This window comes from Varanus komodoensis, unplaced genomic scaffold (genome assembly GCF_004798865.1).
Source record: "Varanus komodoensis strain SLA01 unplaced genomic scaffold, ASM479886v1 scaffold55, whole genome shotgun sequence".
Taxonomy (NCBI): Eukaryota; Metazoa; Chordata; class Lepidosauria; order Squamata; family Varanidae; genus Varanus; species Varanus komodoensis.
In genome coordinates, this window is record NW_025336157.1 from 2,630,492 (window position 1) to 2,646,857 (window position 16,366).

The 16,366-nt window shown below is 47.9% G+C and overlaps 1 protein-coding gene across 1 annotated transcript in view; it reads right to left on the reverse strand.

The window, feature by feature from the left end:
- Positions 1-11,903, reverse strand: part of MACROD1 (mono-ADP ribosylhydrolase 1) — a 251,469-nt gene extending 239,566 nt beyond the window's left edge. Inside the window, exons 1-3 of the mRNA XM_044448380.1 lie at positions 11,514-11,903; positions 7,635-7,736; positions 7,036-7,155 (exon numbers count right to left, since the gene is read on the reverse strand). Of these exons, the coding sequence (XP_044304315.1) occupies positions 7,036-7,155; positions 7,635-7,736; positions 11,514-11,772 (481 nt within the window). The 5' untranslated portion in view covers positions 11,773-11,903. The remainder of the gene's footprint in view (positions 1-7,035; positions 7,156-7,634; positions 7,737-11,513) is intronic.
- Positions 11,904-16,366: the final 4,463 nt, after the last annotated feature.

The following is a 16,366-nucleotide window of genomic DNA, read 5'->3' on the forward strand; positions in this document are numbered from 1 at the left end:
GTTTTTATTATAGCTTTTCATCCAGTTTTATTTAGATTTGTCGTCTGCCTGAGTGCCATTTGTAGAAAGGTGAGGCACAAATCAAACAAAAAAAAATCTTTTAAATGATAGTATTTCTCAGTTTGGAGCACAATACAGACATTAGCAGAGGTACAATTGTACAGAAAACTAGGCCTTCTTTTGGCAATGGAGGAGTGGCCGTCCTTGCGGCAGTGTTTGGACAGGACCCTCTGCAATTTTATCATCGGCATTCATGTCTGTTCCCCACGCCCCTTGTTTCCAAACTGAAAAGCTTCTGATGAACTTCAGGAACACAACTGGGAAAATACTGCTCCAAATAAATAATTATCCACTCACAGACTAAGTTCCTTCTCACTTGAGCCTTGAGGGCTGTAGAATTATAGCAAATCTCTAAAAACCTAGTGCTTGGGGTTAAGCATTTTTTTCTGTCTCTTCTGTTACATCCCATCACATTTCTTTACATTCTTCTTTTAAAATACCACTCTTGTCATCTCCATTCAGGACCTTCCAGGAAGCCCTCTGAGGTACTTCAATAAGTTGGCTTAATGAATCAAATCCAGAAGAGCCGGACAGATAATCTATTATGAGATCTCTTTAAGAGAGTTGACAGGCTTAGGTGGATTGAACAATGATGTTAAAAGTAATAAATATTTTCTCCCAGTGGAAAGCAAGACCCTATCCAGTTCCTGAAAAAAGCGTGCAAAGAATAGGTTTTTGACCTTGCTTATGGAGCCAACAGGGTCCAGGGAGCAGGGTCTTGCAAGAGCTGTAGGACCATAACGAGCTAGTGGTTTTATTTGCCAAGTCAGAAAGCCACATAAAATTATTCAGTGCCATAAAAAAGGGGAGATAAAAGCTGTCCATTAAAACTCCACACTGGAGTCCCTGACGCGCACCATCAGATTGGCACTTTATAATGTCTCTTCGCAATGTACACTGAACAGGTCTCCCACTACAGAATTGCTTCGAGGAGGAGAGAGTCTGTAAAGGATAGCACAGAGCGAACGACGTAGCGGAAAGTGATGGGGAGACCAGGCAGAGCATCGGGCTTATTAAGCAGGAATGGCACAAGGCAGGGAGTTTTCCAGAAACTGTAAGTCCAACTGATCTGGTTTAAAAAACATGAGAAATCTTATCTGAAACATAAATAAGGCTATATTTAAACATGAGGCTATATTTAAACATGGAGGCTGACAGCAGATGGCAGACTTCACACTGAGGGTAACAAGTGCCGTTTTTTCTAGTATCTTTAACAAAACTAACCCACTAACTCCCTGAAAAGAGAAAATTAGTGCAACAGGGAGAAAACTGGCTCAGAAACATGTTTCCTGCCTTCCTAGTTCTCTCTCCTCTAGGGTGGCAATCGCTGTCTTTTAACATATGGGCTAGTCAAAGGTGTCATTTCCCCTCCCACTGGCTACCAGACACCTGAAATGTTAACTTCCATTCTACCACCTCATTCTAATGAATGCAAGACCAGACCACCACTGCCTCTGGAAATCTAGAACAAAAGAAGCTGCCGCTGTCAAGCCAGCTCAACGGGCCTCTGACCTTGGCTGCCCATGGGCCTTTGCCCGAGAAGGCCGGGGCCAAAATCAGGACGTCGCGCAAGCAAATTGCAGGGCTCTGCCAATGCACCGCAGCCTTTCCTCTGAGGTTGGTCTAGAGGTTTGCTCTGATGCAGCTGCCTAGGAACTGGCAGTAAGGCAGGCTGGCCAATGCACTCAGTAGTCAATAGTAAGAAAACACAAGGATTGTGTTCAGATTACAGCTGTGCACAGTTATGCTGGAAAAAAGCTTATTTTGCACCCTCACACTCTTTGGGCTCTTCTGCATGAGACCTTAAACTGACCACTTCCCCAAGTCTTCCAACTTGTGGATTCTTTACAAGCTTCTTATCTGCTCTTTTACACAGGTTCCTGCTGCCATTTCCCCCCTTTCTATATGTTTGATTACACTGCCACAAGATGGCACTGTGGAACAGCATAAATGCAAAAATACTCAAACTTTTCATTCTGGTTAGTTCTGCTATTTGCACAATTTATAGTTCATGTACAATTGTATGTGTTTTGTTCGCTTTCCAGGTGATGCATTTCCTCCAATTCTGCAATATGTAAGTCACCGCCCTATCACCATGGCAAGCTCTCTCTCACACACGTGCATACAGAGTCAAGTAGTCAAAGACCAGCTCTGACCCTTTTCGAATATTGCACAGGTAGCTTCTCCCTTTCTAACAGCCACAGAAGGGAAACCTGGATGAAGAGCCTGCAAGGTGATCACGCAGGCATTTTCAGCAAGCGACTGCACCCACTTCCAGAGGAACAAGCCCAAGGTCACCTGGAAGGTTTGCTGCAAAAAAACAGGCTTTGCAAAGGGGAATGCCAGCCCGATTCCTTTCCCTCTAACAGAGCGGCAGCAAGCATTCACGAGCAATCGGACTGCCAGAGTGACAGGAAAAGCGATTTATACTGACAATCCAACATCGTAATATCTGCCTGGAGCTTTGTCTCCTGCACTTCGCGGTCCCATAACTATTGTCGTTATAAGGCAGCGATTCATAATACCAAGGATACACACAACAGCTCGATCCATTCATCTCCATAAAATATCCAGCCGGGAAAAGGTTGCTTCGAATCTTCCAGCTGGCAGTTCCTGCTTCCTTAAAATGAAACCAAGTGTCTTCAAGGACCCAGGAATCCCTCAAGCTAAAGGGATGGGGGCCTCATGAGGGAACCCCACCCCAGAAAGACCAGAAAGGCTTCAGGCTCCCCACTGCCTAGAGGAAAAGTGGGGTGTTGTGCAAAAGAAAGAACCACTCGCAGGCCGAGGCGCTCCAGCCTGTGCGGCAGACTGTTCCTTTCCGCCACACGCACAGGCTCCTACTCTTCAGAGGAGCTTTTCACTGAGCCCGCAGCACAAAACGGGGAGCCCAGCTTCTCGGGCTCTGTGTAGCCCAGCCTCCCCTAACTCGGTGCCCATCATATGTGTCGGACCACAGTCATCCCCAGCCCGCTGTCCAAAAGGGAAATTATGGTTTGTCCTGAACAGGCTCTTCAAAGGCCCTGCTAAGCATGCCTCGCTTTCTCTTTGCGAAGGTGGATGGAAGCAAGAGACAGGGCTTTCTTCCATGGCGCCTCAGCTGGAATGTGCCCAACTTCCAGGCCCCCCTCTTGGACTTTTTTTTTTTTAAAGGAGAACTAAGACTAGGAGGCTTTGCAGTTGGTTGGCGCCTTTGTTCTCTCCTGGCCTTTTCCAGGGATCTGATGCTTACTGCTGCTGTCGGATCTACCTGTTGACTGCCTCGTCGGTTTACATCAGTGTTGTGAGCAAACCTCCTTTTCCGTTACCAGCAGGCAAAGGTGGCCGGCTTCTAAAATACAGTCTTTTATGGAGCAAGGCTGGCTTTGCAATACCAAGTGAGTAATGATAATGCTGTTAACAAGACCATCTATCGAAGTGGTGATTCTTCTGACGAGTTAGCTCTTGCCCATGTCAGGAGCTCATTCCAGACTGAAACCCCTTCTTCCCTTCCCAAAAGGGGCTGGTTTCACCCTCAGGGAGGTTCATACTAGAACACAAGAAAGGCCGTGCAGGATCAGATGAATGGTGCGTCCAGTGCAGCACTCTGTACATACGGTGGCAAACCAGCTGCCCACAAGATCCCTGCAGTAGGATGGGTGCAGGACTCCTGCCTGCCCAAGCTCCTCAGCAACTGGTATATGCAGGCTTGCCACTCTGCTAAAGGAGGTGGCACATGGTCACCAACTATTTGCAAGCTACTCGTGGACCAGACAGCAGGAAAACCAGACATTACTTAATTGATCCGCTCTTTAGCTAGCTGACGAGCCACTGGGTTCATGGACTCAAACCTCTGCCGCTCTGAGCCACCTTGTTCTACTGGGTCTCCCCATGAATCAGAGGCAGAACGGATCTCAGCAACCACTTAAGCTAATCTTGCTCATTAAACCTTGGCATTTCAGTAATGCATTTAAACCCCTCCTCTTCTTTGTCTAGCTCAGCTTCCGAGGTTTGTGCTTTGGAGTTTGAAATGCTGTCTTTGGACAGAAGCGAGGCCAATCCCTACAAATCAGGGGTGCAGAGCCCCAGGCCTGGGGGCCAAATCCAACCCACTAGCCCTCAGAGGACCTGCTCCGAGAAGCAGGTCGTTAACTGGGAAACAGGTCTTCTCAGTGGTAACACCCCAGCGGTAGAACAAATTCCAGAAAAGTGTATCTGGTGCCTTCTTCATCAGCAGGTGAAGACCTTGCTGGACCCACTTTGGGATTATTTTATAATGCAACGTGGGCAATATATTTCATGAATAAAGCCAACTCTTCCTTTCTACAATCCAGGATTTTTGAGCTAGGATTTGTGCTTTATTGTCCACCTACAAGAACTTCTACAGTTACTTCTTCCTCTGCTATAAACAAGCTGTTTAACTTGCTTCCCGCTGTTTTGATATATTATAATACAATACTGATTCTTATTCATTTGAAAATAAAAAGTAACTGGCAAAACGTTCTCCTCAACAGATTTTTTGGTGAAAAGAAAAAGAAAAGAAAGAGGACAGGAAAGCATAAGAAAGTTACAAGTGGAAAATGTCATCACTCCTTAAACTTAGGACTATGGCTGAGCAACTCTACTTTAAGACTGCCTAGAAGCATCCACTAACAAAAATGCACATCCCGACAGGCATAAAACTAGTATGTTGGAGCGAGGGCACACTGGACTAGAACCTAACTTTTTGCACGCTTCCAAACCATGAAGGTTTAGACAAGAACAGCGAAAAACCAGAGGTGTCTCAGCACCTTGTTCTTCTGTCTGCCCTCCTAGCCAGTGTTCCCACTCCTTCAGTTCAATTTGTAGCTGAGGGAGGTTTGGTACCCCTGCGCAGCCACATGGTAGGGAGTAGCTACAGCATGCCAAGAGAGCATCTGGCCTTCCTCCTCTGGCCCCAAACCCTGCCCTGGTGGGCCAGGCCCACCCGTTTCTCCAAGAGTCCCACCACGCACCCTTCCACCCCCACCTATCCCCCCCATCGAGAGCCTTCGCAATCACACGATTCCCGCCAGGGAGCCAACATAGACACTCCACTTGTTTCCCTCGCCCGCGTGACACAGCCCTGCCCTTCCCGAGGCACATGCCACACCCCCCAGCCCAGCGTGCCTGGCACCACCATGATGGCAGCAAGCAGCACCTGGCCTCGATCCGCACAGGTAATGGCTCACAGCTCGTGATAATTCTCGGGTCTCCTAGAATTTAATAGACGCGTATCATAGCCCCACTTGTGACGTTGCATATGAATTAAGCACATATGGGCTTCATGATGCACAAAAGCAGGATTTACGAAGCGCCGGCAAAACCTCTTGTTAGCAAGGACTTTTATTTCACTAATAAACGCCGTGATTTATTGAGGTAGGAAAATTAAAATGGGAACTAACCCAGAACCATGAGGCTTTGCCACCCTCTAGTGTATGTGGCGGGGAATGACAACCAGACCTTGACTCACTTCGCAGCTTAGAGCTTGTGCAGACAGACTTTAAAAGCGAGCATGCCACTTCCCCTCAACCCCCGTGACCTTAGAGTGCAATGGAAGCAATTACATATACGTTTCCTACTTACCAGTACATTTAATTCCTCCACTTCCTTGGCTTCACCTGCCTGGAATGCTATATTGAAAGTTTTTTGGGGACAGGGCAGTGTTGTCTTGTATTATGTGCTATGTGCAGGGTTATGCACGATGATGGTGCTACGTTCCTGAATAACGTGGTTGAGATACTGGCCAGTGGTTCAAAGCTTCGCATCTTGCATCTTCCCAAAATCCAGTTCTCTACATGGACGGCCACACCTCCATTCACATGCCCCACGGTTGAAGCACCTCTTGTAAGTTTATGCAACTGAACTCTCATTTCAGCATCATTTCAGGGTTAAGCACAACACATTTTATGGAGCTGAAAATGCACTCCAAAATATCACGCCGTGTGGACAGCCGCCAGCCAATCGCTGTTCTGCGCGGCCAAATGCAACAACTAGAAATATGCACATCTGGTTTTGTCCAAACTCTTCTGAGTTTGATCCTTGGCTGGGACCTTCCCCATCACAGTTTAAGTCAGATACAACCGAGGAAGACATCTTAGAGTCCCACACATACGTCCCTTTTGAATATTTTTCTTTCCCATCCCATGTATAAAAATACACAGATTGTTATATTTGTATATTTTGTTTTTGTTGTGAGCCGCCCCGAGGCTTTGTTGCGATGGGGGCAGCATAAAAATGTTTTAAATAAAGAAATAAAATGTTTTTACCCTAGTGCCAACAATATAGCCAGCCATTGCAATCCAATGCATAAAGAAATCTATTTACGTTCACCTACTTCTTAGATTTACAGAACATGAGAGTTAAAACAGGGCAGTGCCAGCTCAGAGATGCAACATCGTTCCTCCCTCTTCCACATATTTTTATCCTCTGAGCCAGTCTCCTACACACAGAACCATTTTCCAAGCAAAAGCGGAAGTTCACACTCAGCATTTTTGAGTTGGTACTCCTACGCTCAAGACTGACTTTAAGAGCAATTTAAATTATGTAGAGAGAGGAGCATCTTTCCCTATTACATACACCCCGGTTTTTCTGATTGCTGCCTACTCAGTCCAGTTTTATGACAAGAGTAGGATGCATGTGTACGTTGCGATCCTCAGCTCTCTTAAAAAGCGTCACACCATGGCTTTCTTTCGCCTAAATGAGATCAACTTTGTGAGGGAACGGCGCTACAATGGAAACTGCAGGTAGGCTACTTTAAGAGGATGCTGAAGCAGCATGTTGCAACAGAGACATCGCGCCACCTGTGTCTTTCAGTCTAACAAGAATGAGAAGGATGACCAAAACCTGCAGGACCTGTTTTAAGTTTTCAGAATCTTGGCATGGGCTCCCACACAGTGATAAACAGCACCTACCTTGGCTTGCACTGCTTCGCTTCCCACTAAGCCAAAGACAAACTCAGACCCAAGTCTCACCCACCTGCGTTGACAATGGCATCCACCTCCAGCTTAGTGATATCACCACGGAAGAGAGAGATCTTCTCGTTCAGACTATTATTCTTGGGGAAAACAGTTTCTTCGGGCTGCCTGACCCGGATACCTGGCATGGATGAGACAAGGGGACAAAGATCACACACGGAAAAGTTGGTGGGAACAGAGCAAGCTGCTTTTTAGCAAGTCAGGCCGGCTCAAGAAAGCTATGCTGGATTAGACCACTCTTGTTTAGCTCTCTGCTCCCACAGATGCCCCAGCAGGGAACCCACAGGCAGGAGATGGAAGGCAAGAGCCCCTTTCAGCTCTTCTTTCCTGGCAGCAGGTGGCCCCCAAAACCACAGGTAGTTCAACCATCACAGTTAGTAGCCACTGATGGCCTCATGACTCATAAATTTATCAAATCCCCCTTTAAGGGCATCCAAACTGGGGGGCATCCACCCAATCTGGTGATGGAGCAGTTTTCAAAGTAAGCAGCTTTGTCAGCTAACTGCTCCACAGCCCTTGATTTCCTCTTGAAATGCACACACGCAAACACACACACTGCAAAAGAGAGAGAGATCAAAGAGCATTCTTTAAAAGACTCACTTTTGGCCATTTCCTTCCAGGTAGGTATTTGCTTCAGTTTGATGAAATCCCTGGTGAAGTAATGCTCTCGCCGCTGCTTGTTGTTCAAGCCTTTAAGAAAGGCTAATCGGCAAATAAAGGAGGTGGGAGAGGGAGAGACAAGAAATAGTATATCAGTGGGACATAGAGAAGCATGGATCCAAACTTAGCAGAAAAACTTGGAAACATTCTTTTGGGAGGCGTTTGGACCAGAAACGAGAATCAGCTTGGTCTTATGAACAGGTCCATTGAAACTTATGCTCCCCAGAAGAGATCCTAGGGTCATGTCACCTGTTGTGGGGTATGATCTCTGACATTAGAACTGGATGCAAAAGTTTACAAACCCAGCCCTTACAGTTGCCAAGCAAGGCCAGGAAAAGAGCTGCAAAGCTGTTGATTTATATTATTTTATTGAAGTTACTTATGGTTGTGAGCCGCCGATGCTTCGGCAAATGGGGCGGCATAGAAGTCTCCTAAATAAATAAATAAAAAAGCAGCTTTCCTCACAGCCCTGGATGGACAGGAGGGAGTAGGCCGACACCGATACCAGAAAGAGGATGACGTACGGCAAAGGAGAAGGGAAGTCTCTCCAGACTTAGCTGCTCACACACCACCGCTTCAAACGTTTGTCTCCCCAGCAACTCATCATGCTAGACTTCATCCACTAGACTAGCAACTATTTACAGACCCCACGGTTTGTAACCTCCAAAACCCCTGCCTTCAATATGCCCTTTTGGCAGCCCTTTCCCGGGTTTCCCCACCATTGGCAACAAGATGAGTCAGAGCCAGGGAAAAGGAACTCCAAAGTGGCCTCTCCGGAGCAGAACGGTTTCCTTGGGGTGGCATTTCAGCACCCGGGGAAAGCCTTGGAAGCCGTTTTGGACCAGGCTTCTCAACATCCTTAATTTTTCTGCCCGGACATGCACAGGCTTGCCAGCCAGTGAGGCTGTCTCTGAAAAAAGTGCATGCAAGACTGCAGCCTTACAAGCATTTGTTTGATGGTGTTGCTAAAATTATGCTATGAGAAGGAGACAGTTACAGTCACAGTGCCTGCTGGCAGATGAAGTAAAAAGCGGGCAGCACTAAAAAGCACCCAACTGTGAGTTACTTCGGGTCAGTCCAGATACAACAGCTAGAAGTTCTGGAGACAGACCTTGGAGTCTCCATGACCTTGGAGTTGTCTTCATGACCTTGGAGACAGAATTCCTCATGCCACATAGGAAATAAGCTTTTAACAGCAAAAGGGACATAAAGGCAATAAACCCTCTCCTCATAAAATCTGAGTGTTTTTCTCCCCAGTAAGCTAAGAAATAAAAGCTCTCAAGAAAAAGAACACCAGGTGTGTGATGTAGGTTTTGTTCTCCTCTCCTAGTTTCCTTTTGGCTATTACACCCCGCAGCCCCAATTTCTACAAAATGGGGACATCTCCACATTTAAACACGAGGGTTTGTTGCCATCACAACTAGCTAAGCCCTTGATTATGTGCTGCATTTCATTGTGGGGAGACCACTGGGCAGTGTGTCCCTCTTCCGATTTGGAGCGGGCTGGTTTATAAAATGGCTGATCTTCGAGCTAGCATTGAGGCCACGGAGCTACGCCTGTGACATCCTGCTGCTACAGATCTCAGCCTTCGACGGGAGCTCAGCTGGCCTTTGGCAGGGTCTTGTCTTACAACAGCGACTGCGCCCTGGCAGCAGTTTTTAAGGGTTCACTGACTGAGCCAGGGATGCTGCAGTACCCATGCGCCCTCTAGCAAACATCAGCCCCAAGAGTCCAGAACTCCGCTAAAACCATCTGGGAAGGGATGTTGCTATGCAACAAAGGCCTGTGTCATTTCACTCTCCATTAGCACTCGCTGGACTCTAGAGAAGCCAAAACACCGGGGCATCCGTGCCCTCGGCCAGAGGTTTGCTAGATCCCACAGCATCCAGGCTGTCCATTATGCTTTTCACACACCACCCGGGAGGCCCACAGCACGGCTGGGCTCTCACCGTCCTCACGAGGCCTCGTAAAACCTGGAGCAGCTGCCACATCAGAGCTGATATATGCCCTCAAGTTGCCAATTTTTAATTTTAACCCCAACCCTAAGCCTTTTATCAGCTGCATGGCAGGTAGAGAGTCCACCCCCTTTGACGCTTTCCTCCTAATTCCCTTCACAAAAGATGCTCTGAACATGCTCAGGCACTTGGTCTCCAAAGTTTTTTTAAAAGCTGAAATGGACAATCCTGTAAGTAGCACCCCATCACCTCTTAGCAATGGAAGTTACTATTATTGTTATGATATGGTATCCACCAGGCAACATTATCTACATTAGCTAAGGTAGCTACAAGGTATCATTGTTTTTCCTTATCCTTAGTCAACACTTGTTTCTCTGTGCCACATTGTTTTAGATTGTTAGTCCCCTGGACAAGGGCCCTTTTGCTTAAATAATTATTTATAAGTCACTCCAGGAATGTTTTTGGCTGAGTTGCAAGACAAAAAATACATTAAATAAAAAATAGTTCTGCATCCTCTATGAACACCCCTTATAAGCCCTGTAAAAAAAATAGGGTTTAGAGCTTATTTGTTTAAACTTCATGGCATGCCACCCATCTTTAAAAAAAATACTGTTCAGCCTCCATGCCAGATCAAAATATACAACATCAAGGTAAAGCTGCCCTCCAAAGACATGGGATTACAGTTCCCAGCATCCCCTGCCACCAGAGCCAATGGTGAGGGATGCTGGAAGCTGAAGTCCGACACATCTGGTGAGGACAGCCTGTTTTAACCTCAGTTTTCATGGGGCTGATTCATTTCAAGCAGCACATGCAGCACATTCTCTAGAACCTTCTGGAAAGGTGTGGGAATTCAACAGCCCTCATACGACAAAAACACCCACCATGGCTATGGAAAGCCTTCTGGGTTCTCAGCCTTTCTTCTTGGGCTAGGAAGCTCAAAACAATACATGCATAAAATTGCTACTGAAGCTCACAATTCCGTGCAGGGAGAAAGAAAAATAAGAGACTGGCTGAGGCATATTGGGCATTGTAGGTCTTTGCCATCTAAACTTACACAGGATTGCACACTTAAGAGATGACATCCTGAATGCACACAGATTAATGCGCAGTGCTTAGCATCCAGGCTGCAGATGGTACTAAGTTGCCACCTTGCTCCACTAGCTCTGCTAGGGTTTGTTTGTTAAGCCATGCAAAGTGGCAGAATCTTAGAGCAAGGATAAGCACCACTTAATTCCCTTCACCTCAGCTGCTGCCCAAAGCCCAGGAGCATAGCCTGCTCCTTCGGAGGAAAAAACAAAAAAACCCGCTGGCAGCCTGCCTTCCAGCCTGGCACAGGCCTGCAGGCCAGAAACACACCCCTGCCAGTCTGGAGCCGCCCTTCCTTGCCCCAGAGCCCCGCTCCCTTGAGCAAAAGCGCTTGGCCTCCCTAGGCCCACTGGGACACACATGGCTGCCCGGGCCCGTCTCCTAGGAGACCGCTCCCACTTCCCATGATGCACCGCGGGAAGCCCTCCCGCAGGCAGCGCCGGCTCGGCCGGGGAGCTCAGTGCCCCACAATGCACCGCGGAGACCTCGGCTGAGCGGCGGCCGGCGGCCGCTCTCAAAATATCCGGGCCTTGGGGGCGAGCCAAGGCTGCTGGCTGGCTGGCTCCGGAGCGGGATTACCAGAGTGCCCCCGGCCGTGGCTGGCGGAGCGGGGGCAGCAGGAATGCAGAGGCTCCCCTGGGCCCGCAGAGATGCCCCGCTGCGGGGAGAGCGCAGGGCGTGCTTGGGGGAGCCAGCTCGCCCGCGGAGGGAAGCGGCGGGACACGACAGACACGCACAGACACACGCCCTGAGCCCCACAGCTCCCCCTCTCACTTACATTTAGCCTCTTTCCAGTCGGTGGAAGTGGTCAAATCTACCTTGGCTGCCATGGCCAACGGAGCAGCCGTTGCCCAGCTCCGGAAGCCCCTTGCCAATACCCAGGGAGCGGGTGCTCTGCAAACGGGGACCCTGCCTCTACTGCACACACGCCGCCTGCCACCCCCTTGCACTGCTCCGGGGCACCTGCCCCAGGCGCTCAGCAGCCTTGCAAAGGCTCCAGGCAGCCTGTTCTGCATGGACATGAGCAACCCTGGCATGGTGTCAAGGCCAGGGCGGGCAAAGGACAGGGAGGATGCCTCGGCCTGCGGCTCTGGTTGGTCCCCACCAGGCGGGAGAAATTCTTCTCCCTTATTTATAACACCTGGTATTTCAGCGGGAGAGGGGATAAGATTCCTAGCTGCTGCAGCTGCTTCGACAACACATGATAACGGCCTTTGACTTCCAAGCCTCTCTCCTCCCTCCCTCGCCAGGCACAAGGGCTTCTGGGAAATGTAGTTCCACCCCGGCTCCTTCGCCGCGCTTCCCAGGCTGCGGCCTCAGCCAGTCCCGAGGCCGTGCAAAATAAAGCCGCCGGGCGTGTGCATCGCTTTAGACGTGCATGCGCTCGGCCAAACACCTTTTCTCTCCACCGCGTCGCGCTTGCACAGGTGCGTGTATCACGTGTCGCGCTTGCATTCGCTCTTTCTCACGCACCCTCCGATCCGGAGGCGGCCAACATCCCTCCAGTTTCAGGTTGCGCACCGCTTCCTCAATGCAGCCTGTTTTTTAAAAATTGCGCCCTATACTGACAGTGGGTGCACAGACCCTGCGGTGATTCCCTTCCGACACCGTTTTTTCATCCAGAAAGCGGAGTCTTATTTCCTGAGGTCGCAACCCAGTGGCAAATGAGACTGAGGACAAAAGGCGCGCTGGGAATCCAGTAGCCTGGTCTCCATCCGGCTGTAAAACTCACCTAGCAACTTGGGGCCAGTTGCTCTCAGCCTGAGCTACCTCACAGGGTTGTGAAGATAACGGGGGATCACATAAAGATCCTTGGATTCCTTGCAGGAAAAAGGCAGGGTATAAATAGAATGAATAAATATTTAGGCTTAAGGTTCTATTGCCTTAAGTAAGCCTTAGCAGAGTAAGACCTTTTTATTCAAACAATATTTTAACAACGTTTAATATTTATAGGTTTTAATTGTGCAGCTAGGGTGTTTCCGGGTTTTAATTGTATTATATTTATGTATTTATTTGTGTGAGCCATCCCGAGGCTATATAGCAAGGGGATGGCATACAAAAACTCTAAATAAATATTTCAGTCATTAAGAATAGAGTGCCCAGCAGGCGCCAGCACAAGAACTAGGAAACAAACCCACAGCAGTCAGGACAAAGGGAGTGATCCTTTGCTCTATCAACGGAGCTCCTTTTCCACTGCAATTTTCATGGTGAGCTTTATAGGAGCAATCCATGATGCTCAACAGGGGGGACTCACTTTGGAGATGGAGTGCCACAACACAGATTGATTGGATTTCTAACCTGCCTCATTAGCCACGGGGCTCCCGTAAAGCCCCCCATCAAAGCTGCCCCACTGCCATGGGAGCATGCAGCCTCTCACGGGCTGGATTCGGTCCCTAGACTTGAGGTTCCGCACTCGTGTCAACACAGTGACTCTTGCAGCAAACTCTGAAGTTAAGAAACCGCAGTTAGGGCAGAAGGCAGAGAGGAGATCCAGTGGGATTCTACTACAACTTAACACTGCTGCTGGGAGACCCGCATGAGCAGCCGATTTGCTCCTGCAACACGGTTAAACTTGCACGATTCATTCCTAAGGAAGGGATACCCGAGAGAACACCTTCTCAGGTATGTTCCCACCAGCTGCTGCAGTCGCCATCAAAGGCCCTCCTACTTGTGCCACATCTGACCTGTGGCCACCTACTGAACTCAGGAACAGCACTTCTGTGAAGGCATCCACACTCTGGAGCACCCTCCTTCTGGAGACAAAGCATGAACCAGTTCTGAGGCTCAGATGCATGTTGATCTTCTCTCCCTCTTTCCTCAACTTTCAATAGCATATAATGTCATTCTGATTTTCTGCTTGTTTGTCTTCTACGGCTGATGACTGTTGCAATATGTCTTGATTATATTACATATTTATATTTTGATGTTTAGGTTTTAATCTTGTACACTCCCTGAATACATTGTATATAGCAGCTGGTGTGAAAATATGTTTAAATAAATAAGCATACATTTTCTGTTGCACCTAACAGCTTCTGAATTTCTTAACACCCTATCATAAAGGACCATCCAGACTTTCTTTATATCCTACCTTTCTCCCCTTGTGGAATTTAAGGTGGCTACGTGCAGTTCCCAGGCGGTCTCCCCTCCAGGCTCAGGCTCGTCCCAGACCTGCTTAACTTCAGCATGGTGGCTGCCTGATGTTCCTTCAGGCCACAATCTGGCCCAGTGTGGCAGGACGGGCTGCCCCAAGGCATCTGAGAGCAATTGCTGACCTCCTGGACACACAAATTCCTCACACGTCATTCTTCTGCCACTGCATGCTGAATTCAGCAATGGCTAAGTGTTTTTTTCTTCTGCAAATTCTGCTTGCAGGTCGTGGGGACTGCAACATGCTGCCTACCACTGTATTACAGACCAGGTGTGGATTGCTAATTAGGTACAAACAGATGCAGCCAATTAAAAAGGGGAAGCAATTTTTTACAGGTGTAATTTTGCCAAGACCTGATAACTCAAGAACTCTGCGGTTCTTTTCCACGCTGCTCAAGTTGCTCCCCCTTTTCTTTCCTTGTTTGGCTCTGTTCCTACCTGGGCAATGCAGTTCTAGAAGCAGAACTAAGAAGAAATATGAAGGCAAATCCAGGCATCTCATCTGGTCTGACCTACGGGAAGGTTTATGAGCTGTCCCAATTGCTTCCCAGCACAACCAGGCAAAATTCTCCGTACAGCTTCTACTCTTTCCTCTTTAGCACTTTTTGCAGGAGAGGAAAAGGATGGAAGAAGTGGTGGGGAACATAGGAGAATTAGAAGCGGAAGACAGTGACATTGCAGCCCCAGTGGAAGGAAGGGCAGCAGACTGCAGAATAGGAGGCTTACCATGAAATATCCTTTATTTCTGGGCAGGTGTTATTATTAACACCTTGTTGATTGGGGTCACCTTCAGCCCCAACAAGCATGGCCAATAGACATGGATAATGAAGTCATAGGGAGAGGCCCCAATCACCAGATTGTTTGGTTTATTTAAAGAATGGCTTCATTTGCTCTTCAGCCAAATGAAGATCCCAGAACAGCTTTCATATAATCAGTTAACCAGATGCTTACAATCTAAAAGGGCACAGCATATAAGGAAAAAGCTATGGAGAGGGAAGAGGAAAAACAATAATTATTTTCGGTAGGCCTGGTGAGACAGTCTACTCTCCCTCAGCTCAGCTTGCTGGAAGTGTCACTGGTAACAGCTGAAGGAGAAGGAATTCTCACAAGGGAAGTCTTTCAATGGGGTAGTGAAATGGAAACACTACTTTAAGGAACCATTCCTTAGTCATCAATGCTAATTTTTATTCTCATGAAGGCAATCAGGGACAGTTGGCAAATCTGCCTACAAGCCTGAGGCTTTGACTAGCAGTGCCATATAATGATTTATTATTAATAATTTGAAGCATTGGTTTCCACCTCCTCAGTTTACAGATCAAGAGCACCCAGGTTCAGTGATTGAGTTCCTCAATGCCTTTAGAAGAGCATTCATCTCTCACCCGAATGGACCTGTTACCCCTTTGTTTGGCAGGGCTAATTTTAGTCAGGCTGCCAGGGCACCAGAGACCAAGTCAGAAGCCAAGCTTCTAATTATAGTGGCGATATTAATCTTGCATGTTTCCCTCTATAGCACAGAGCAGCAGCACAGTGGTTTAAACAGATTGTGGTCTGTGTCCCTCAAGACATGCCATACTATGAAATTCTAAAATAAAGTGTACAAAAAGGAACAGCTACAGAAAACTTGTTCTCCCTGTTCCCTTCCCTAACCCTAACCCGCCCCCCAGGTTAAACAGGTCCAGATGCGTTTCCTTGTTACTGCACCCCACAAACTGACCACAGATTCCGATGCCTCGAGCTTGCAGTTTTAAATGAAAATAGTCCGACTGGATTATGCTAGCTCCCCTTTATAACATACACAACTATCATTAAAAATTCTGATTCAAAATAAAAGGCGAAAACTTAACAAAATATAGTTACATTTAAAATGAAATGGGCGAAACGGTGAGGGAAAAGGAGACAGAAAGGTGTAGCATTATATCATACCTAAAAGAAAAATCAGAGGGAGCAAAGGGTAACTTCCGGTCTCCCCCCTTTGTAAAAGGCATGGCGGTGACATCACTCTTTTTCTCCTCCCCCATTCAAGGACGCTCCACGAGGAAAAATTCGGAAACCAATGAAAAAGAGGAAAAAATCCTCCAGCCAATAGGCGCAGGGTCTGATGACGTCAGCAGCCTGAGCTGCCCAATAAAAGCGCGGTGTAATTTGCTGAATGAAACCTGAAGGCGGGCCTTTTAATGAGAAAGGACGTCGGTTCCCAATGAGGCTTCCCATTGCAGTTCTTCAAGCCCCGCCTCCTTTAAGTCTGTCAAGTGCGATGGACCAATGTCATGAGTTCTTCGTCGCGCGCAGGGGGGTTGTATTTGAGGCGGAGCCGGCGAAGGGAAAGGAACGACATTCTCGCCAATGTGGTGGTAGAAGGGGCGGGGCTTCAGAGCCTGACTGAGAGTTGTGAGGAGGAGGAGAAACGCTTTTTTAAAATTTTAGCCTATCAACGCGTCAGAGAGGAGAAGTGGGCGCGGCCCCGCGAGAGGCGGGAGCCTATCA